The sequence below is a fragment of the Phyllobates terribilis genome, unplaced genomic scaffold, assembly GCF_046119375.1.
Source record: "Phyllobates terribilis strain yellow unplaced genomic scaffold, ASM4611937v1 Scaffold_1__5_contigs__length_1240528914, whole genome shotgun sequence".
NCBI classification, from domain to species: Eukaryota; Metazoa; Chordata; class Amphibia; order Anura; family Dendrobatidae; genus Phyllobates; species Phyllobates terribilis.
Window position 1 is genome coordinate 813,929,708 of NW_027362761.1, and position 24,763 is coordinate 813,954,470.

At 49.5% G+C, this 24,763-nt stretch overlaps 1 protein-coding gene across 1 annotated transcript in view; it reads left to right on the top strand.

Annotated features, from left to right (window-relative positions):
• The first annotated feature begins 17,432 nt into the window (after positions 1 to 17,432).
• SDAD1 (SDA1 domain containing 1) overlaps positions 17,433 to 24,763 on the top strand; it is a 78,480-nt gene continuing 71,149 nt past the window's right edge. The window contains exons 1-2 of the mRNA XM_073637319.1: positions 17,433 to 17,689; positions 19,050 to 19,154. Of these exons, the coding sequence (XP_073493420.1) occupies positions 17,600 to 17,689; positions 19,050 to 19,154 (195 nt within the window). The 5' untranslated portion in view covers positions 17,433 to 17,599. The remainder of the gene's footprint in view (positions 17,690 to 19,049; positions 19,155 to 24,763) is intronic.

Below are 24,763 nucleotides of genomic sequence, written 5' to 3' on the forward strand. Positions count from 1 at the left end.
CAGCTTGCGCTTTTTGAGGTAGCCTATTGTGGATTTTGACATGTGTTTAGGATTATTGTCCATTTGTAGAAGCCATCCTCTTTTCAACTTCTACTTTTTTACAGTTGGTGTTACATTTACATCAATAATTTGTTGAAATTTAATTGAATCCATTCTTCCCTCTACCCATGAAATGTTCCCCTTGCCATTGGCTGCAACACAACCCCAATGCATGATTGATCCACTCCCATGCTTAATGGTTGGTGAGATGTTTGCTGAAATTCTGTGCCCTTTTTTCTCCACACATACCTTTGATCATTGTGGCCAAAGAGTTCTATTTTAATCGCTCCAGAGGACTTGTTTTCAAAATGCAACAGGCTTGTTTAGATGTTCTTTTGTATACTTCTGAAGCTGAATTTAATGGTGAGGACGAAGGAGAGGTTTTCTTCTGATGACTCTTCCATGAAGGCCATATTTGTGCAGTTGTCTCTGAACAGTAGAACAATGTACCACAACTCTAGAGTCTGCTAAATCTTTCTGAAGTTCTTTTGCAATCAAGCGGGGGTTTTGATTTGCTTCTCTAGCAATCCTATGAGCAGTTCTCACTGAAATTTTGCTTGGTCTTCCAGACCTTATCTTGACCTCCTCAGTTCCTGAGGAAAGGGCAACTTGTAAACACCTTGCTATCTTCTTATACAGGGGCGTACATACGAATCATGGGGCCCCATAGCAGAAGTTCTAATTGCCCCCCCCCCCCCCAAAAAAAAAAGTAAATAATTGTCGGGGTCACAGAAGAGCAGATCTCACAACTTTCCAGCCTTTACATAGTAATTTTCCTCCTGCTGAAGTCCTAGATTCCTTTTTCATTGCCCCATAAAGTTTGATGCCAACAAAAGTGCCCCCCAAACATAGTATGATACCCCCACGGTGAATTCCTCCACATGCACAGTTTAATGACCATACTGTACCCCACCTCAACTCCCAGGGCAAAGTATACTGACCCCAACACAGTATGATCCTCCAACTGTGACCCCCACACAGCCCTCCATGCAGTATAATGGGCCTATATGCAGTATAGTGGCCCCACACCTCTCCACACTCCACAGAGTATAATGCACTCGCCATGGTCCTCCATACAGTATAAGGCACTCGCCATGGTCCTCCACACAGTATAATGCACTAGCCATGGTCCTCCACACAGTATAATGCACTCGCCATGGTCCTCCACACAGTATAATGCACTCGCCATCGTCCTCCACACAGTATAATGCACTCGCCATCGTCCTCCACACAGTATAATGCACTCGCCATGGTCCTCCACACAGTATAATGCACTCGCCATGGTCCTCCACACAGTATAATGCACTCGTCATGGTCCTCCACACAGTATAATGCACTCCCCATGGTCCTCAACACAGTATAATGCACCCCATTGTCTGTACGCAGTATAATGCAGCCCCCTATAGGGTAAAATGCAGCTCCCCCCCACCATAGGGTAAAATGCAGCCCCCAGTCCTCCAGTATTATCAGTACTCACTGATTTATAAATAAATAAATACATACTTACCGCTCCTCGTTCCCTGCCAGCTCCACTGTGTGACACAGCGTGGAGCGTCATCACCCCACTGCATCAGACGCAGAGTAGGAATGATGGGAGAGAGAGTGTCACATGACGATCTCTCCTCCATCATTGCTATCAACCAGGGCCCACTCCAGGTTTTCGTGGGCCCCGGGCGAAAGAGTCTCAGTGTGCCCTTTAATACATACCAACATTCATGATGCACAGATACGGCGGAGAAATATAGGTATAGTACACAGGGCCCAGGCTGTCCCCTCATCCTTCACATATGCAGACACGCGCGCACACGGTACGCAGACACGCGCGCGCGCACACACGGTATGCAGACACGCGCGCACACGGTATGCAGACACGCGCGCACACAAACAGATACACAGATAAGTACACATACAGACATACATACATATTTGAACACATTCTAAAAACACATAAAAAGACATAAATATATATATACTCAGTCATACACACTGACATACACACAAGACACATTAGAAATATATTTAATATCGGAATTGGGGAATCTGGCGACAAGCCTCACTCACCTGCCCCTTGGCCTGTGTCCGGTCCAACTGTGCAGGGTCGCCGGCTTGTCTGATGGCCATCACAGGCCCTGGACCATCAGAGGGGCCCACTCGCTGTCGGGGCCCACACTGCTTCCCCAGCATCTCCGCAGTGAGGACCTCCGGCGGTGTTTGATTGCCGGCACTTCATCGGGGCCTCCCTTCATTAGGGCCCCCTTCAGGGCCTCCCTTCATCAGGACCCCCCTCGGGGCCTCCCTTCATCAGGACCCCCCTCGGGGCCTGCCTTCATAAGGGCCCCCCTCGGGGCCTGCCTTCATCAGGGCCCCCCTCGGGGCCTGCCTTCATCAGGACCCTTCCTTCATCGAGGCCCCCCTCCTGCACCCCCCCCGCTCCACAGCTTGATTGCCGCCGCCACTGTCTTCACGCATGGCCGCGCGCAGTGCGCTATGCGGCTGTGTCTGCTAGCAATGACGTGGCAGGGGCGACACAAGCACAATTAAAGGCGCAGTATCACCCCTGCCGTGTCATTACTACAACACACAGCCGCACATCGCACTGCGCGCGGCCATGCCGGAAGACAGTGCCTGTGGGTGGCGGCAATCATGCAGCTGAGGGGGGAGTGCAGGAGGGGGGCGACTGCTATGGGGCCCCCCCCAGCTGACGGGCCCCATAGCAGTCGCGTGGTCTGCCGCCATTGGCGGTACGCCACTGTTCTTATAGCCTTCTCCTGCTTTGTGTGCCTACACCATTTTGCTGCTGCTTTTTGGCACAAGGTTAGAGGAGGCTGGGTTTTTATAAAGCTGGGAAATTTGCATCAACTGGCCTTTTCTAACAATAGTGAACAAGCCATAACCCTAACAGGCTAATTAAGGTCATAAACCTTGGTCAAAGTTTTCTGAGCACACAAATCTCCAAGGATACCCAAACTTTTGCATTGGCCCATCTTTCTTTTTGTAATTTTTAAAATGTAAAAAATGATCATTTCATCTTCAATTTGCTTAACTATTCACAATAACAATAATTTTGACCAAACTTTTACATGCCACTGCATCTATGATGTTTTAATGCTAATAAAATCCTTATCTTTCTTGTACAAATCCATTTTGCTGTTTCAGAGTAATCCATACATTTTAATTGTATACTAATGAGTTGCAAGTGCAGTGTGTCATGTCCCGCGACTTGGGAATCATACAGTATTGTATAGTATTTTTGCTGTTGCGTTACTATGCAATAAGGTTTGCTTTTTAGAAGCTTGAGAGGCCAGCTGACCGTGGTGAAGGAAGCAGTGCTCGGAATATCCAGGACAGGTGATGTGTAACAGTAGAACTATAAAGCTCTGCAAAAGTTCTGCTGTAACATATCCATCTTTCAGTAGTTAGTTCTGTAGTCTACACTTTTGTTACTGTATTTGCATATAGCTATAATAGGGTAGGTGAGGGATAAGAGGGAGATGAGCAGCTAACGGTTGTATAGAAATCAGTGGGCTGGAGAGAGATCACTGGTATGTTTGAAGTTAACCCCTCTTCTGGAATAGTACTATTGCACACTTTTGACACTTTTAACCAGCTGTATACTCCATAAGATATGCTTTCATTGCAGGAGTATGACAACCAAAAGAAAAAGCAAGTCAACTGAAAACTTGCTTATTTTCATGCTGTATAACTAACTAAAGCAATTTATGAACATCAGAATACCACTTTAAGGAGTTGCTGATAGGCTACTCGAATGCTATTAGTTATACCTTATATACTGTATATCTGACGCGCCCCCTGGGCCGTGTGAGTGTGGGGATACCCGGAACCGGACCCGTTGCGGGTGCCAGGGGTTGTAGTCCTCGTGTGGCGGGGACCCGGTCCCGTGGCTCAGGGTGGTCAACCCAAATGGCAGTCTATTTATAGGGTTTTGTGATATTAAATGTCCGACTACACCACCCGTGGATTGCGGTCAGAGTGAACCGCCGCTGCAGGGCAGACCGCTGAGGCTGGTGTTGTGGGTGCAGCAGAGGATAGTATAACTCCCCATGGGAGGAGTATAGCCTCAGGGCAGCAAGTGTGGATGTTGGGGGTGATGGTGCACGTGAATAATGACTCAGAGTCTCTGTAATGCAGTCCAGGATCTTTACTCACAGTTTGTTACTCCACGTTACTCCGGCCGGCTGTAACTTCCCGCGTCGCACTGTGCTCACCAGGTGAGGGGCTCGGTCTACTCCCAGATAACTTTGGAGCGTTTCACAGGACCCCCTTTGTATGTCCTTTGTCTGGCCTGTCATACCCCGCCAGTGACCTCGCTTCTGTCCGGCTGCCTCGGGCCTTCTCTGGTAAAACTTGACGCCAGTTTCCCTGACCCTATGTGGTGCCTTCCTAGCGGGTGTAGCGAGGGGCTGCGCCACCTGAAATGTCACAGCCTCCGGTTTCTAGCTGAGGGTAGTTCCCCGCCTCCACTAGTTTCGGGGACCGGTCTCCCCCTTTGACCTGACCCCCCTACGCAGGTAGATTCGGGCGTGCGGTGGCGACTCGCCTGTCCACACCCCTGGGGTCCCTTCGTTCCTTGTTCCTGGAGCCTCCTCCGCTCCTCTTCCTTCCTTCTCCTTCCTCCAGGCTCCGGACGCTCTCTCAGGCCTGCCTGCGGAGCAGAGCTCGGCCTGAGCCTCTGCTCCCTGTATTCTCCTCTTACTCTCTCCTTGCTCTTTTTGTGCTGGCTGGGCCTCACAGGCTAGGCCCGCCTCCTGGAGCAGAGCTCCACAGAGGCCCTGCTCTGTCACTTCTTCTCTCAGACTGCACTGAACTAAGATGGTGCCCACCTTTTATATCTCCTTCTGGGTGCACCCAGGAACTGCCCTCTCCCTCCTATGCACTACAGGGTCCCCCCTTCCTCGGTGTTCCCTCCCCCCACTCCAGCAAGGGACAGGGACTGTCGTGCTCTACTTGGAGCATATCAGTCGCCCTGCCCCCCGGAAATGTGGTGTAATGCATGCAGTTGTAGGGGTCCTGATCCACACTCCATCCTTACCTGGAAGTGAGATATCGCACATCTGGTTGAGATGCAATACCTCGGTAGCGGCCGAACCCTCGGGGCGCTACATATCTATGCCATGTTGCACTGCATGTAAGTTCTATTTTGTAGGCATGCTGAAAAGGCAGGCGACAAGGGTGCTGTGCTGCCATTGTGTCAGTGATGCTATAACTGGACAAATGAATGAGGGCTTTATAGGTAATAATATTGAGTACTAGGCAGACCCGGGAAGAGCCTGGTGTAAACTGGGGGATAGAGTGTGGTGGTGCTGATGCTCCATGACACTATTTGGTGGGCAGAGGAGACTCTATATATAATGCTTCATTCAGACGTCTGTGTTGCATGTGCGTGTTGTATCCTTTTTTTTTTGCACATGCAGCACATACCCATTATAATCTATGGTGCTATTCACATGTCGTTTTTTTTCCGTTATCACGGATGAAAAGAGCCGATACAAGTCTATGGATTAGTGTTGAGCGAGCATGCTCGACACTACTCGGTACTCGCCCGAGCATCTCACTACTCGGGATGTTCGGCGAGCACCGAGCATTTCCGGGTTACTCGGGCGGGAGATTGGGTCTCTGCCCTGCATGTTTTGTGCTCTTTACAGAGCTAATGAACATGCAGGGATTGCCAGCCAGTCACTGTAATGCCGCAGCCATGTTGGTTGTGGGCATTACAGTGATTGGCTGGCCGCACAGCATCACCTCGAGTATTTAAAACCGGGCGCTGCCATCTTGGACACAGTCGCTCCGGATCAGACAGTGTAGGGAGAGTGCTGCTGAGCTAGGGAGAGATTTATACTGCGAAATAGGTAGTGTAGGGTCTCTAAAGCCTGCAAAATCAAACAAACAGTCCTTCTCAGGACTAATATCCATCCCAGATATCAGGCAGGCAGGCTGTATAGGAGACGCAGTGGTTATACTAACAAACACTGCATTACAGTCCTGTGTGCTGCTTTTCAAATTGCTAGACTTAGCCCCAGGTCTCAGGGGCCAGAAAAAAATCCTTTTTTTTTCATCTAAATCCTCTTTTTTTTTTCTCAGTCAGACTGTACAAATACCCATCTTATTAACCTTCTGGTATTTCCCCCCCCCCAAAAAAAAAAAATTTGAGTGTGTCTGTGAGTGTTCAGACCCAAATATATCTGTTTAAAAGAGTCTGGTGTAGGCCAGATAACTAGAACTGTGGTTTTGCAGTTCCAAGGTTCAAATCTCTGTATTATCCACTTTTTTGCCTTTTTTCCATAAAAAAAAACAGTTTGAGTGACTCGCTGACTGTTCAGACCCATATATCTGTTTAAAAGATTCTGGTGTAGGCCAGAGAACTAGAACTGTGGTTTTCCTCTTCCACGGTTCAAATCTGGGTGTAATCCACCTTTTTGCATAAAAAAAACTGTTTGAGTGTCTCGCTGACTGTTCAGACACAAATATATCTGTTTAAAAGATTCTGGTGTAGGCCAGAGAACTAGAACTGTGGTTTTCTTCTTCCACGGTTCAAATCTGGGTGTAATCCACCTTTTTGCATAAAAAAAACAGTTTCAGTGTCTGGTTGACTGTTCAGACACAAATATATCTGTTTAAAAGATTCTGGTGTAGGCCAGAGAACTAGAACTGTGGATTTCCTCTTCCACGGTTCAAATCTGGGTGTAATCCACCTTTTTGCCTTTTTAACATAAAAAAAAACAGTTTGAGTGTCTCGCTGACTGTTCAGACACAAATATATCTGTTTAAAAGATTCTGGTGTAGGCCAGAGAAATAGAACTGTGGTTTTCCTCTTCCACGGTTCAAATATGGGTGTTATCCGCCTTTTTGCATAAAAAAAACAGTTTCAGTGTCTCGCTGACTGTTCAGACACAAATATATCTGTTTAAAAGATTCTGGTGTAGGCCAGAGAACTAGAACTGTGGTTTTCTTCTTCCACGGTTCAAATCTGGGTGTAATCCACCTTTTTGCATAAAAAAAACAGTTTCAGTGTCTCGTTGACTGTTCAGACACAAATATATCTGTTTAAAAGATTCTGGTATAGGCCAGAGAACTAGAACTGTGGTTTTCTTCTTCCACGGTTCAAATCTGGGTGTAATCCACCTTTTTGCATAAAAAAAACAGTTTCAGTGTCTCGTTGACTGTTCAGACACAAATATATCTGTTTAAAAGATTCTGGTATAGGCCAGAGAACTAGAACTGTGGTTTTCCTCTTCCACGGTTCAAATCTGGGTGTAATCCACCTTTTTGCATAAAAAAAACAGTTTCAGTGTCTCGTTGACTGTTCAGACACAAATATATCTGTTTAAAAGATTCTGGTATAGGCCAGAGAACTAGAACTGTGGTTTTCCTCTTCCACGGTTCAAATCTGGGTGTAATCCACCTTTTTGCCTTTTTAACATAAAAAAAACAGTTTGAGTGTCTCGCTGACTGTTCAGACACAAATATTATATCTGTTTAAAAGATTCTGGTGTAGACCAGAGAAATAGAACTGTGGTTTTCCTCTTCCACGGTTCAAATATGGGTGTTATCCGCCTTTTTGCATAAAAAAAACAGTTTCAGTGTCTCGCTGACTGTTGAGACACAAATATATCTGTTTAAAAGATTCTGGTGTAGGCCAGAGAAATAGAACTGTGGTTTTCCTCTTCCACAGTTCAAATCTGGGTGTTATCCACCTTTTTGCATAAAAAAAACAGTTTCAGTGTCTCGCTGACTGTTCAGACACAAATATATCTGTTTAAAAGATTCTGGTGTAGGCCAGAGAAATAGAACTGTGGTTTTCCTCTTCCACGGTTCAAATATGGGTGTTATCCGCCTTTTTGCATTAAAAAAAACAGTTTCAGTGTCTCGCTGACTGTTTAGACACAAATATATCTGTTTAAAAGATTCTGGTGTAGGCCAGAAAACTAGAACTGTGGTTTTCCTCTTCCACGGTTCAAATCTGGGTGTAATCCACCTTTTTGCATAAAAAAAACTGTTTGAGTGTCTCGCTGACTGTTCAGACACAAATATATCTGTTTAAAAGATTCTGGTGTAGGCCAGAGAACTAGAATTGTGGTTTTCTTCTTCCACGGTTCAAATCTGGGTGTAATCCGCCTTTTTGCATAAAAAAAACAGTTTCAGTGTCTCGCTGACTGTTCAGACACAAATATATCTGTTTAAAAGATTCTGGTGTAGGCCAAAGAAATAGAACTGTGGTTTTCCTCTTCCACGGTTCAAATCTGGGTGTTATCCACCTTTTTGCCTTTTTTCCATAAAAAATAACAGTCTGAGTGTCTCGCTGACTGTTCAGACACAAATATATCAGTTTAAAAGATTCTGGTGTAGGCCAGAGAACTAGAACTGTGGTTTTCCTCTTCCACGGTTCAAATCTCCTTTTTATTTCCCTTTTGCCATTGATAGTGCGAGTGTAAGCTATTTTACTTCATTTACAATGGGCAAGGGACGTGGAACTGGACATTCTGGTGATGGTGCGTGCAGAGGACGGGGCCGTGGCCAAGGTGAAAATGTGCCACAACCAACAGCCACATCTTCTCGCTCCCAGTTCTTGATCGAATTACTAGGGAAGCACACAACAGCACCACTATTGCGAACTGATCAGTGTGAACAGGTTATTAATTGGATAGCAGATAATACTTCCAGTCACCTGGGCACCACCACCTCCGGTCTGTCTTCCACACGGTCAAGTGTTAGTAGCCGTGAGTCTCGACTGCATACTCCTCCTCACCCTGATGCTCCTTCCTCCCACCATGCCGAGTGTCGTCAGACAGCAACTGATCCCACAGTTTGACACTCTGAAGAGCTGTTCACTGGTCCATTTCCATATTTGGGCCCCTCGCCTGCTCCGCTTGAAGTGGTGGAAGAGGAGATCCCATGTAGCGATGGCCAAATATTTGAACAGCCATGGCCACAGGAAGGCGACGCTGGCAGTTTGTCACAAGAGGTGGACGATGACGAGACACAATTGCCAGGAAGTGAGGAGGAGGACCGTGGTGCAGAAGTGGAAGAGGAGGAAGTGGTGGATGATCTAGTAACTGACCCAATGTGGCAGGAGGACACGCAGAGCGAGGCCAGCAGCACACAGGGTGAGGGAGGCAGAGTACCCCAACAGGCAGGAAGAAGCAGTGTGGTGGCCGCAGACAGGAGGCGGGCAACTGTTCCCCGTTACACCAACACGAGGAACGTTTCCAGTACAACCGGTAGGTCTTCCAGAGTCTGGAATTTTTTTAAAGACTGCTGATAACCCCAAAAAGGCCATTTGTACCACCTGCCAGGCCAGCATCAGCAGGGGTGACAAAACTACCAGCCTGACCACCACCAGCATGATCAGGCACATGTCAGCAAAGCACCCGACTTTGTGGGGCGAACCCCAGGGTCCACGACCAGTGTCAGCAGGTGTCACCACTGCTTCTTCCGCTGTTGTGCGTGTAAGAGAACCCCCTGTTGTGCGTGCAAGGCAATCCCTTGTCCATACTGCATGCAAAGATGCCCCCTCCTCTCAGTCTTCACTTGTTATGGCAGTTTCTCAAGAAACAGCATCAACGTCCACATCCCACAGCAGCGTTCAATTGTCCATATCCCAGACCTTTGAACGAAAGCGCAAATTCGCAGCCAACGCCGCACAGGCCACAGTCCTAAATTCGCACATTTCACGACTGCTTGCATTGGAAATGCTGCCTTTTAGACTGGTGGAGACGGAATCCTTCCGCAACCTTATGGTGGTGGCCGTCCCTCGGTACTCGGTCCCCAGCGGACACTATTTTGCCCGGTGTGCCATCCCCGCACTACACAAGCACGTGTCCCAAAACATCTGCCATGCCCTCAACAACACAGTTACTTGGAGAGTCCACCTGACAACGGACACGTGGACAAGTGCTTGTGGCCAGGGACGGTACATCTCCCTGACGGCACACTGGGTAAAAATAGTGGAAGCCGGGACCCAGTCGAACCTTGGGACGGAACACATCCTCCCCACCCCGAGGATTGCGGGCCCTATGTCAGTCAGAGTTGCCCCCACAGTGTACAGCTCCTGCGCATCATTCTCATCCTCCTCCTCCAGTTACAAGCTGGAAGCACTGCAGTACTGCCTCAGCCAAGCGGCAACAGGCTGTGCTGAAACTCATAAGCTTAGGTGATAAACCTCACACTGCTTGTGAGTTGTGGACAGCTGTGAAAGAGCAGGCAGATCTGTGGCTGAGACTGCTGAACCTACATCCAGGCATGGTCATGTGTGACAATGGCCATAACCTGGTGGCGGCTCTGAGGTGAGATCACACACGTACCATGCCTGGCTCATGTGCTTAACCTCGTGGTTCAGCGGTTTCTTAAATCGTACCCCGAGTTGCCAGATCTGCTCGTCAAACTACGCCGCCTGTCAGCTCATTTTCGGAAGTCGGCTATAGCTTCCGCCGCCCTTGCTGTGTTGCAGCAGCGTTTGCAGCTTCTAGCACACCGACTGGTGTGTGATGTCCCCACACGTTGGAACTCTACCCTCCACATGTTGCAAAGGATTTGTGAGCAGAAGAGAGCAGTTGTGGAGTACCAGCTGCAATAAGGCCGTCGATATTCAGGTCAGACTCCACACATAAGACCTCAGGAGTGGACCTGGATGTCTGACATATTTACCATCCTGACAAACTTTGAGGAGTCCACCAAGATGGTGAGTGGCGATGACGCCATCATTAGCGTCAGCATCCCACTTGTCTGTCTTTTGCAACGCTCTCTGCAGAGAATTAAGGAGGAGGCATTGCAGCTAGAGTATGATGAGATGGATCAAGAAGCCATAGCGGGCGATTACACACAGCCCAGCCTCATCTCATCCCAACATGCATTGGAGGACAATGAGGGAGAGGAGGAGGAGGAGGAGGAACAGGAGCTGGTATCATGCGCTGTAGACGGTAATATCTGTACAACTGTCATACCGTCGGTTCAGCGTGGGTGGCCTGAGGACAGGGGGGAGGAGGAGAGCATGGTCAGTCGTCATCTTGGTGAGGACACGGAAGTCTTGCCTGTTACCAGTCTGGCACGCATGGCTGACTTTATGTTGCGCTGCCTTAACCGTGACCCTCGCTTTGTCAAAATGTTGGGTGACAGTCATTACTGGTTGGTGACACTTTTAGACCCCCGCTACAAGGAGAACTTTCACTCTCTTATTCCTGAGGTGGAGAGGTCTACAAAAATGGGGCAGTACCAGAAGGCCCTTGCTGCAGAACTGTTAAAAAAATTCCCATCTGAACACGCTAGCGGCAGAGGTCACAGTTCGTTGCCCAACCAAGGTGTACAGGTGAGAGAGACGCAACTCCAATCCAGCAGAGGCAGTGGAGAGCTGTCAACGTTCTGGGACAGTTTTCTGAGACCCGCCCAGCTTACAGGCCCTGAGGCGCGGGGTACTCTCACAAGGAGTGGAAAGTTTCAAAAGATGGTGAGGGAGTACCTTGCCGACCGTACCAGCGTTCTCCGTGATTCCTCTGTGCCTTTTAATTATTGGGTATCCAAGCTGGACACTTGGAATGAACTCGCTCTGTACACCTTGGAGGTCCTGGCCTGCCCTGCCACTAGCGTGTTATCGGAGCGTGTTTTTAGTGCCGCTGGGGAAATTATAACTGATAAGCGCACTCGCCTGTCAACTGACAATGCTGACAAGCTGACGCTTATCAAAATGAGCAAGGGCTGGATTGGGCCAGACTTCTCATCACCACCAAATGACAGCAGAGTAACATAAAGTCAAATCCACTGTGTTATTTCGGGAGGTGTATTCCCATGCACCGCTTCACACCCACACATGGGTATACGCTTCCTCATTTCGGCTGTTTTTTGCTGTTCTCCTTATCATCAGCCTCCACCACCACTATACCACCAGGGTGACCGAGGTCCGTGTTGCCAGCATTGCAAGTTCCTCCGTCAAAATTTTTGGCAGCTTTTGCTTGGAAGGCATAGGCAAAGACTATGGGAGACCCACTCCCCAATAATGGGAATAATGTTTTTAATATGCTGTACTGCATGGCTCTTGTAAGGGGCATTGCAAGTTCCTCCGTCCTAATTTTTAGCAGCTTTTGCTTTGAAGGCATAGGCAAAGACTATGGGAGACCCACTCCCCAATAATGGGAATAATGTTTTTAATATGCTGTACTGCATGGCTCTTCCAAGGGGCATTAAAACCGTCTTGTTAAACCACTCTGAACTCCACGTCTCTTCCAAGGGGCATTAAAATCGTCTTGTTAAGCTACTGTGACCTCCACGTCTCTTCCAAGGGGCATTGATATTGTCTTTTTATTCTACTGGGACCTCCACCACTCTTCCAAGGGGCATTGATATTGTCTTTTTATTCCACTGGGACGTCCACCACTCTTCCAAGGGGCATTGATATTGTCTTTTTATTCTACTGGGACCTCCACGTCTCTTCCAAGGGGCATTAAAACCGTCTTGTTAAACCACTCTGAACTCCACGTCTCTTCCAAGGGGCATTAAAACCGTCTTGTTAAGCTACTGTGACCTCCACGTCTCTTCCAAGGGGCATTAAAACCGTCTTGTGAAACCACTCTGAACTCCACGTCTCTTCCAAGGGGCATTAAAACCGTCTTGTTAAACCACTCTGAACTCCACGTCTCTTCCAAGGGGCATTGATATTGTCTTTTTATTCTACTGGGACCTCCACGTCTCTTCCAAGGGGCATTAAAACCGTCTTGTTAAACCACTCTGAACTCCACGTCTCTTCCAAGGGGCATTAAAACCGTCTTGTTAAGCTACTGTGACCTCCATGTCTCTTCCAAGGGGCATTAAAACCATTTTGTTAAACCACTCTGAACTCCACGTCTCTTCCAAGGGGCATTAAAACCGTCTTGTTAAACCACTCTGAACTCCATATCTCTTCCAAGGGGCATTAAAATCGTCTTGTTAAGCTACTGTGACCTCCACGTCTCTTCCAAGGGGCATTAAAACCGTCTTGTTAAACCACTCTGAACTCCACGTCTCTTCCAAGGGGCATTAAAACCGTCTTGTTACACCACTCTGAACTCCACGTCTCTTCCAAGGGGCATTAAAATCATCTTGTTAAGCTACTGTGACCTCCACGTCTCTTCCAAGGGGCATTGAAACCGTCTTGTTAAACCACTCTGAACTCCACGTCTCTTCCAAGGGGCATTAAAATCATCTTGTTAAGCTACTGTGTCCTCCACGTCTCTTCCAAGGGGCATTAAAACCGTCTTGTTAAACCACTCTGAACTCTACGTCTCTTCCAAGGGACATTAAAACCGTCTTGTTAAACCACTCTGAACTCCACGTCTCTTCCAAGGGGCATTAAAATCGTCTTGTTAAACTACTGTGACCTCCACGTCTCTTCCAAGGGGCATTAAAACTGTCTTGTTAAACCACTCTGAACTCTACGTCTCTTCCAAGGGTCATTAAAACCGTCTTGTTAAACCACTCTGAACTCCACGTCTCTTCTAAGGGGCATTAAAATCGTCTTGTTAAGCTACTGTGACCTCCACGTCTCTTCCAAGGGGCATTGATATTGTCTTTTTATTCCACTGTGACCTCCACCACTTTTTCAAGGAGCATTGATATTGTCTTTTTATTCCACTGGGACCTCCTCCACTCTTCCAAGGGGCATTGATATTGTATTTTTATTCAACTGGGACCTCCACCACTCTTCCAAGGGGCATTGATATTGTCTTTTTATTCCACTGGGACCTCCACCACTCTTCCAAGGGGCATTGATATTGTCTTTTTATTCCACTGGGACCTCCACCACTCTTCCAAGGGGCATTAAAACCATCTTGTTAAACCACTCTGAACTCCACGTCTCTTCCAAGGGGCATTAAAACCGTCTTGTTAAGCTACTGTGACCTCCACGTCTCTTCCAAGGGGCATTAAAACCGTCTTGTTAAACCAGTCTGAACGCCACAGCTTTTCCAAGGGGCATTGAAATGTTGTTTTTAATTACCTCTAACCTCCACGACTCTTCCAACGGGCATTGCATTTCCTCCTAATTTTAGTCAGCTTTTCCTTTTCAATGCATAGGCGAACACTAAGGGAGACCCACTCCCCAATAATGGGTAGAAGGTTTTTAGTACACTGTAATCCACGTCTGTTTCAAGGGGCATTGCAGTTCCTCATAATTTTTGGAAAGCCTTCCATTCACTGCTTAGGTCAACAGTGTACAGGAGACCCAGTTGCTATAAATGGAAAAAATGGTTTAGTTAAGGCCCTCTGACCTCCATGTCACTTCCAAGGGGCATTGGAGTGCCTCAAAATTTTTGGTAGGCATTGCACTCACTGTATGCCCTATAACTGTGTAGCAGAACCGCTCCTTTTGGTACAGAAACATATCCTACAAGACATGTGTGGTTGACTGGCCTGATATTGATGTGAATGGTCCCTGTTCCTCCTGCTCTTTCTCCTTTGCCACCACCTCATCCATCATTCATCACCTGAAGCTTTGTTTTAACGGGAGTCATAGAACTGGGATAGTAGCAGGAAAACATCCAGCAATCCTCGGAGGAGTTAGGATATGCGCCAAAACGCTGACCACCTCAGGCCCAGCCGCTACTACATACATGGGCTTGCATTCCAAGGAACAGAAAGCTGGATGGCCTCATGATCATGAATAATTTACTCGTTGTGTAGGAGGCCGACCACTCCTGCTGTCTACATTCTGAACTTTGTGTTGAAGCCTGATTGACACAGGAACCGCAATCCTCTATGTCTGGAGGACGTGTTGCATCCCAGTGTCCAACTGTGTTCCGGCTTCCACAATATTAACCCAGTGTGAAGGCGTCAGTGAGATGGACCATCCCTGGCCACATTCACTTGTCCACGTGTTTGTGGTTAGGCTGTCCTTCCCACTAAATTCACTGGGGAGGGCACAGGTAATGGGGGCTCAGTATGGACACCCGGCCGCCCCCTGGCGGCTGGGGACCAAGCGTGGACACCCGGCCGCCGGGCGGCTGGGGACTAAGTATGGATACCCGGCTGCTGACGTGGTGGCCAGATTCCGCCTCCACATGCCTAAAAGGCCCAATTTCAAGTGCAAGCAAGCAAGCAGTATGGTATTGCAGCCTGGGGGTGGGTGGGTGGCAGGCTGCATACTTGCGCTTGCATTGCAAGGAATGGGGGAGTTACAATTGAACAATGCCCTGGGACAAGGACTTGAACGGGGATAGTAGCAAGTCTGCATCTTCTGATGCGGCAAGGATCACTTCTGATAGCCACACTTTTAGGCAGTGACCTGGGTGTCATAGATGCTTCCAGGGGTCTTCCCCATGCTGTTCCCATGTCTTTTCAGCACTGTATGCATGTGTCACACAGCACATGGCCAGATAAGGTTGTAAAATGTTAAAATGACATTTCCTGGTGAATGCATTTGTGACGGTTGAAAGCAATACAAAAGTGCAAAAACGCATAAAAAATGCTACTTGTGAACATAGCCCAAGGTGTGGAGGAGTATTTTTGTTTTTGGTTATTTATTTTACCTTATACACAAGTCTTTACCCTGCAAAGGATGTCCCTTAACATATTTCACAGGAAAACAGTTTCAGTTTAGTTTTTGTATGTTTTATTGTGAGCCCGTAATAGTGGCTTAATACCTCTGACCAAGTTGTTGACAGCAGTGACCTGGGGGTCAGAAATGCTTCCTGGGGTGATCCCCATGCTGTCCCCATGTCATTTTAGCACTGTCACTATCGTTTTGGGCACTTTTTAGGCTTTCTACAGACTGCCGGGGGTGCCGCTGCAAAAATGCTCGGGTCTCCCATAGACTAACATTGGGCTCATTGCTTGGGTCGAGCACCCGAGAATCACGGTGAGCTCGGCCCGAGCTTCAAGCACCCGAGCATTTTAGTGCTCGCTCAACACTACTATGGATCCATGAAAAACACGTACAGCTATATGGATGGTATCCGTGTGCTTCCCGTGTTGTTGTCTGTATTTAACATTGAAAGGATTGGAGAAGCTTTTGTAATTTATTTATCAGTGAAAAACACTGATGACACACTGATGGTAAAAACCAACACACGGACCGTACCCTGATGACACACTGACGGTAAAAACCAACACATGGACCGTACCCTGATGACACACTGATTCAAAGCACTGATGACACCGGTACCATTTTTTCAAGTATGTGTTCAAACACAGACGTGTGAATGAGTCCTAAGGAGGAGATGCGACATCCGGGTACAGGACGTGCTGCAGGTGTATACAGGTCCTTGGGTGACCCTGTCCTAGAAGAGCCCACTTAGCTATCATTTTTAACTCCTCACCTTTCAAAATGTATAACTTTTATATTTTTTGATCCATTGTGTTGTATCAGGGATTTTTGTTTGTGGTACAAACGGTAGTATTAAGGGGGTTGTGAACGACTGGACTACAATCAATACAGAACCCCTTATAAAATAAACACCATGTATACTCACCTGCTGCAGTTGCGCTCTTCCCGGAGAGGGACACGATGTGTTGTGTCACATGCAGGCAGCAGCCAATGAGTCAGCTGCAGCCTGTACTATTTCATCATATTGGATGTCCACCCTGATGGAATATTGATGCCTGCATGTGACACAACACATCATGTCACTCTCCGGGAACAGCAGTGGCGACATCGAAAGAACGGAGCCGTTGCAGAAGGGGAATATTTTATATTTTATGGAGTCCTGGATTGATTAAGCTGGGGTTGTCCAGTCATGACGAACCCCTTTAATATTTAGAACTTTCTGGTCTCTTTTTATTTTATTCTTTTTTTTTGGAGGGGGGGCTAAGTGACCATAAAACCACGATTCTGACATTCCGATTTCATCCCTGGGAGAGGAACACTTTTCCTTGAACCTGCATTGCTGTGACTCTAAAGTCTGCCTGCCAACCATACGTTAGAGTGCTGCGGAGGACAGATTGGGCAGAGACCCCCAATCAGTGGCCCCTCACCCAGTCTGTACCTTCGCACCTGAGTGGGGGGCACATCTGTAATTTCTTGTTTTCTGTCAAGTAGCTTTGACCCGGATTTTGGTCACCCATGCCCTTATATATAAGCCATACCCATCTAAAGGCGGCTCCCATTTTGGGGGGTTATCGGGCGACCCCTTGTCAAGGGCTCCCTAGGTTGTAATCTCTGCATATCATAAATTTGCTGGGATTGTGTCTGAAAAATCGGGATAGCTGTGCCTGTTATCTGCATGGATGTTCCCAGACTAAATATAATTGTTCATTGTCATTCCATTTAATGAGACGAGCTGTGGAATATGAGAAACGCCTCTCACAGACAGTGACAAAAATCATCCCACTGATAAATCCGTAACATATCACTGTACCTGCAGTAAGCTATATCCACCACTAGATGGCCCTGTGTTCTGCGCGCTATCGAAGAATTTTGTCCTGTTCGACTTGCCGTCCTGACGTAACGAACAGCGCAGACGGGTGATTCAACATGGCGGCCTCCTAGTGTGTGCACACGTGTACTGGTTATTGACGCCTATTGCTCAGCAGGCTGTGGAGTATTAGAGAATCTAGGAAGCGCTGCTGCTGAAAAGTCGTCATCATGTCCGGGAGAAATAATAACAAACTGCCGAACAACCTTCCGCAGCTGCAGAACTTGATAAAGAGGGAGCCGTCCTCCTACACCGAGGAGGTAAGAGCTGGGTGCCAGGGAGAGGAATGGAGACCAGCTGCCTCTCTCTGTACATGGTGGATTTACACCAAAATATATGTATGAATGTGTCAGTATCGCCTCCCAGTGCTGCACACCAATAGGGAGGGAGGGTGTCGGGGGATGTGCTTCCTCCAGTGCCCATCTGGCCATGCCAAGGTGGTAAAGGTCCAGCAGTACATCGTGAGCCCTGCTGTGTTACTATAGGTTACTGCATGGAGATTGTCTGATCGCAGCCTCCGGAGCACCTTAGCAATATGCCAGAAACATAAAGCAGGTGTCACCAATGGGAGAACTGAGCCCTGGTGCTCCCTGCTGTCTGCAGAGCTATGTTCACATTGCGTTTACAGTTGCTTCGCTGGGGCTTATGTATGAAGCCATGGAAAATAGAATTTGGGCATATGTGCTGTAATGATGACGAGCAGCACGGTAGCTCAGTGGTTAGCGCGGGTCCTGGGTTCAAATCCCAACAAGGAGTTTGTATGTTTTTTTTTCCTCCGGTTTCCTTCCACACTCCCAAAGATATACTGATAGGGAATATAGATTATCAGCACTGTCCCCATTGGGGCTCACAATGTCTGTGGAATTAATGGCTCTATATAAGGGAGTAAAATCAATAAATAATGATGCAGACGGGGTCACTGTGTGCTCTGTTAAATATCAGTACTGGCCGTATCGACCTATTTGAGGTTGGCGATGAAATTTAGTAGACCACGTAGATACAGCTGAAAATGATGTCCGACAGAACACACCGTGACTCCGTCTCCATCATTACAGTCAATGACCCCATCAGCGCATACACATAAATCCCATTTCCTAAGGCTTCTGACGTAAGCCCCGGTGGAGCCATTGACTTGTGAGGACGCTAATTCTCAAAAATGCACATTTTAATGTAGAATTGTATTCCTCTCTTGAGGGAAAAAACTGCAAAAACGCTGTGTGTGAACATACCCTTAAACATTTTTGCACAGCATAGATTTGTTTCACACTCGTAAATAAGCATGGCACAAATGTGTACATAAACTGCAGACTCCTTTTCTATTCGAAAAATGGAAATGATTTTTTGTCTCAAAGATCTGCAACAAATCTGCTGTCTGAATTTACACTTTTGGTCTCCAGGGTAGTCTGAAATTCTAGGTTATTTGGACACTCCTACATTTAAAGGGAGCAATTCTGACAACATTATTTTTGGGTATTGCCATCTATTTGGCTACCAAACCTAATCTTTCGAGTCAGGAGATGGCTGACTTTATTTTTTATTTTTTGTGAATATAGCATTTAACCAATGAAAGCATGTGTTGTCATATAGTGTTAAATGCTAAAATTTTTATGTTTTGTGAAGTTTTTACAGCAGTACAAACACTATCAGTCCATCATTGAAGTATTCAAACTGCAGCCAGACCGACCTAACAAGGATTTGGCTACACTGGTCATGTTTATGGCACAGGTAAGAATCTTAAACTATTTTGGGAATTGCTTACTGTTGCGCCTAATGTGAGTTTATTTTTAGGATCTGTGGTTAGATAATCTGTGTGTTGTGGTCTTGAGTATTAACTGCAATGCATGGTCTGACTAGGGGTCTCCGAACCCAAACTTGACAGCCTCATATGCAGCAATGATGCGGTTTATTTTAGATCAGGAGATCCACGGCTAGATGTGCATCACAGACCACAACACAGATGTGTGAATGCAGCCTAAGGCTGGAATCCCATAACGTCTATTTTCAGTTCTAGCACTTGGACTCCCATGGTTCCAGAGTACCAAACTCGGATCACCAAAGGGTGTTGACGCGCCCCCTGGGACATATTCCTTTTTGAGGGGAATACCCGGCACCGGATCAGATGGGGGGTTGTAGTCTCCGAGCGGCTGTGACCCGGTCCCGTGCCCAGGGCGTCAAGCTAAGTGTTATGTGGCAGTCCTACAGATGTTATTAAAGTTCTTTTATGTCGACTACGCCACCCGTTGTGATGCGGTCACTGTGGCCGCCGCTGCCGCAGGGTCCGCTGAGGCTGATGGTGGGTGCGCAGCTTGATGAGATAACCCCCAACGGGAGGGGTATAGCCTCAGAGGGGACAGGCGCAGAGGATGGGGGTTGTGGTGGTGCGGTGCAGCCGGCAATGAAGACAGACTCGGGTTGTGCAGTTAAGGGTGTTTACTTACTGCTGATGTTCCGGTCACTCCAGCTGCTAGTGACCACCCGAGCCGTGCTGCGTCCACCAGGTCCTGGATCCAGCCAACCCCCAAACAAGTCCGGAGCGTGGCCCTGAGCTCTCCCTCTGTCCTTTCTTCAGCCGTCCCCACCAGTGATTCACCTAGGTCCAGCTCCCTCGGGCCTTCTTTTGGGACACCCTTGGCCCTGGGTTCCCTGACCCTCCATGTGGTGTGCCTTCGGGGTGAATGTGGTGGGTGACCGTGACAGACACTGCCCACGGTCTCCGGTCTCTGGCTGGGGAATGTCTTTGCCCCCACCAGCTTGGGTTCCGGTACCCTCTTGCTGACTCCTCACCCGGTGCTCTAATTTGGGTTCTTGGGTCCCTTCAGTCTTCCCCCTCTGGGTCTTTCTCTTTCTTTCTCCTCTCTCTCTCTCCAGGGCTGCTGTTTCCTTCTCTCTCTCCAACTGACTTGTTCTCAGCGTCTGACCCTGATCTAAGTTGGTGCCCTCCTTATATATCCCTCTATGTGTGAGCTCAGGTGACCAGCACCCAATGAGCTCCTATCACTACCCAGATTGCTCCCCCTATCTGCCCCTACACTACATGGGATGTACCACCCCCCTCCCACTCCAGCCAGGAACAGGCTCGGTTGTACCTGCACATTTCTAAGTGGGAGTACCGTCGGCCTGCTCCTCTGGAATGGGATGTATGTAGTGCATGCAGTCTATCTGAGCTCAGTTCCACACTCCTTCCTTACCCGGGAGTGGAATATCACACCTCTGGGTTGAGGTGCAATACCCCTGTAGCAGCCGAATCCTCAGGGTGCTACATTCCCCCCTGGTAAATCACAGCACGTCCTCGGGCTGTAAGACATAAAACACCAAAACATACAAAATTTTTATATGAACATATAAAACATATAAACATTATATATATATAAAACTTTTTATATAAACATTCTCGTAGACTTCTCTTGTCTCTGGTTCCTCCTCCGGACACTGTGCAACGTGTGTCCGGGAAAAGTGCGACAGTCTCTTAGAAAAATCTGGTTTTCTTATAAAACCGGTAGGGGGCGCTTTAGGACGCGCAACTATATACAGGGGAAGTTGAAAGTTGGCCGCTCTCAGTCCTCGGCCAGGTAGAGGGTAGGGAATGGCTGCTCACAGTCCTCAGCCTGTAGGATGAAGGGGTTAACGGGTAAACAGTTCCCTGGTCCCAACGGGGACTATTTTAGCAGCAGCAACAGTTCCAGTTTCAGTTTCTATATACCCCGATTGGGTAACTTATTTACAGCACCTGCTCTGCCGCACTCAACGGCGTCTTCCTCCTGCTCTTTCTTGATATGATGTTTCTTCAGACCCGTCCGGGTCCTCTGGCTCCTCCTCCCCGTACCGCAACTCCTCCTCCGTCAAGCGGTGTACGTGGAGGGCGTAAGGTCCTTTGACACACTTGTGCCGGGTGAAAGTGACCTCGTCTCCGACGTAGAGGTCACGGCCTTTGTGACCTTCCGGCAGGTGGGACTCGACGTCTCTGCGAGTCACAAAAACGTCACCGCGGTTGTTACGGTCCCGAATAAAGCCCCACCCATGCTGCGGGTTGAACTTTATCACTGTCCCGATGGTGCGGGGACAATGCGCTGCACGGGGGTTCCTCCTAGTCCGGCTCTTCTGCTCCGCGCTCTGGATTTGGGCCTGTTGTTCTCTGACCCGCCTCTCCTCCCGTTCTCTCTTAAACTCTGCCAGCTGTTGACGGCAACACTCTGTACGTTCAGCTGCGGCTGCCCGAGTTTCTCCGGTGAACCCCATCAAATCTTCTCCCATGGGGTCCCACACGAATTGGGCTTCTGCTAGAGGAGGCGAGACCCGAGCCACGGGCTTCGGAGCCGGGATCAGGGGCTCACACAAGGGCCCTAGTCTTTGCTGCCGCTCCAGCTCAGGGTACCCTTCGGGCCAGATGAAGGGCCGCCCGTCCGGCCATGTGAGCTGGCCGAAGAGGTCCTCCCCCAGGTGTGGCACCCTAGGTATTGCGGGCGCGAGCGCGGCGGTGGTGGCGCCCGGGTTGCCCAGGCCTTGCGGCCAGGCCTGGGGCACCTGGAAGGTGAAGGGCACCGTTAGGACGGCGGCGCCCTGGGCTACCTGGCCTTGCGGCCAGGCCGGAGGCTCCGCGGAGGTAGGGGGCGCTGTTGGTGGTGCGGCGCCCGGAGGTACTAGGCCTTGCGACCAGGCTGGTGGTACTTCCTGCTTTGTCACGCTCCGGGTCGGGGCGCGTGACGTCACAGGGGTCGCTGCGGCGGCTTCCGGTCGGGGCCTAGTCCATGGCGGTGACCTGGCGGTTACGGGCACAGCAGGGGGACTTTCGGGCTCTGCGACGGGGAGCTGGGGCAGGTAAGCGGTGTCACGGCTTGGGGTATAGGCGTCCCCTTTACCTGCCTCCATGCGTTCGGCTCCCTCCTCGGCGCCGTCTCCGGCCTTGGGTCCTCCCGCGCCATCCTCAGAGGCGGTCTGCTTCCTCTTCCAGGGTAGCGTGCTCCGTTGACTGGTCTCTGCTTGCTGGGTCATCTCCCGGCCCCACTCCGCCAGTATCTCGCGCTGTACCCGGGCCATCCTCCTTGCGAGGCCCTCCAGGGCAGTTTGTGCACACTCCCGGTCTCGGGGGAGCTGCGCTAGGATCTCCGCTAGACCTAGCGGGGTTGTGGACTCTAGCAGGCTCCTGACCATCGGGTCGGTGCTGCTCTGCTCGGCTTCTGGCAGGCTCCTGGCCAGCGGGCCGGTGCTGCTCTGCCCTCCTTCCTCGGTCTCTAGCAGACTCCTGGCCAGCGGGCCGGTGCTGTTCTGCTCTCTTTCCATCTCCGGGTGAGCTTTTCTGCTGCTCCTTTCCAGGCTTCCTGCCTCCGGGTGCGCTCGCTCCAGACTGCTCCAAGCGACACCCATCTTTTCTCTTCTCTTTCGTCTCCTCCCACTTCGAGGGCGGTCCCGGGGCAACTCGGTGACTGTCAGCTCCAGGGGGAGTTCTTTCACGCTGACAGACACCTCCAGCATCACAGTCTCTGTTGGTGGGGGCGGTTTCCATTTTTGGCGCCATTTTCTGTCCTGGCCCACGATGGGAGGTGGCCTCTTGCCCTCCTTTGGCACGCCCATAATGGCGTCCGCTGCTCTTCCAAGGCGGGAAATCTGCGGTTTTGGCGGGAAGCGTCGCCCAGTGGCGGGAAACTCTGCAGATGGCGGGAACAAGCTGGAAATGGCGGACAATCGGCGGGAAACGACTGGTGATGGAGTCCGATGGCGTGGACCCTCCGGAACCGGCGGGAGACTTCTTTCTGAGGTAAACTTGCACTTTTCTTCAGGCACGCAGTACCCGGTTGTTGTGGGCACGTAATCCTGCCGACTACGCCAAAGTTGACGCGCCCCCTGGGACATATTCCTTTTTGAGGGGAATACCCGGCACCGGATCAGATGGGGGGTTGTAGTCTCCGAGCGGCTGTGACCCGGTCCCGTGCCCAGGGCGTCAAGCTAAGTGTTATGTGGCAGTCCTACAGATGTTATTAAAGTTCTTTTATGTCGACTACGCCACCCGTTGTGATGCGGTCACTGTGGCCGCCGCTGCCGCAGGGTCCGCTGAGGCTGATGGTGGGTGCGCAGCTTGATGAGATAACCCCCAACGGGAGGGGTATAGCCTCAGAGGGGACAGGCGCAGAGGATGGGGGTTGTGGTGGTGCGGTGCAGCCGGCAATGAAGACAGACTCGGGTTGTGCAGTTAAGGGTGTTTACTTACTGCTGATGTTCCGGTCACTCCAGCTGCTAGTGACCACCCGAGCCGTGCTGCGTCCACCAGGTCCTGGATCCAGCCAACCCCCAAACAAGTCCGGAGCGTGGCCCTGAGCTCTCCCTCTGTCCTTTCTTCAGCCGTCCCCACCAGTGATTCACCTAGGTCCAGCTCCCTCGGGCCTTCTTTTGGGACACCCTTGGCCCTGGGTTCCCTGACCCTCCATGTGGTGTGCCTTCGGGGTGAATGTGGTGGGTGACCGTGACAGACACTGCCCACGGTCTCCGGTCTCTGGCTGGGGAATGTCTTTGCCCCCACCAGCTTGGGTTCCGGTACCCTCTTGCTGACTCCTCACCCGGTGCTCTAATTTGGGTTCTTGGGTCCCTTCAGTCTTCCCCCTCTGGGTCTTTCTCTTTCTTTCTCCTCTCTCTCTCTCCAGGGCTGCTGTTTCCTTCTCTCTCTCCAACTGACTTGTTCTCAGCGTCTGACCCTGATCTAAGTTGGTGCCCTCCTTATATATCCCTCTATGTGTGAGCTCAGGTGACCAGCACCCAATGAGCTCCTATCACTACCCAGATTGCTCCCCCTATCTGCCCCTACACTACATGGGATGTACCACCCCCCTCCCACTCCAGCCAGGAACAGGCTCGGTTGTACCTGCACATTTCTAAGTGGGAGTACCGTCGGCCTGCTCCTCTGGAATGGGATGTATGTAGTGCATGCAGTCTATCTGAGCTCAGTTCCACACTCCTTCCTTACCCGGGAGTGGAATATCACACCTCTGGGTTGAGGTGCAATACCCCTGTAGCAGCCGAATCCTCAGGGTGCTACAGTGTTATGGTGACTTAAATTTTAGATTAGCAGAACCATTGAGTAGAAGGGTGAGTGTGTTGTGGCTTTAAGGCTGCGTGCCCACTATGCATTTTTCAAGCGTTTTTGCCGCAGAATTTCCGCAGCGAAGACGCTTAAAAAACGCTTGGTAATACGTGCCCCATGGTCCCCAATGATATCCGCATGTGCTGTGCACATGCTGCGGAAATTTCTGCTGAGGATTATCATTGCGGAAAAATACGGAGCATGTCCATTAATTTTGCGGACACGCAGCGTAATTGCCGCCATTGACTTGCATTGAAACGCATAT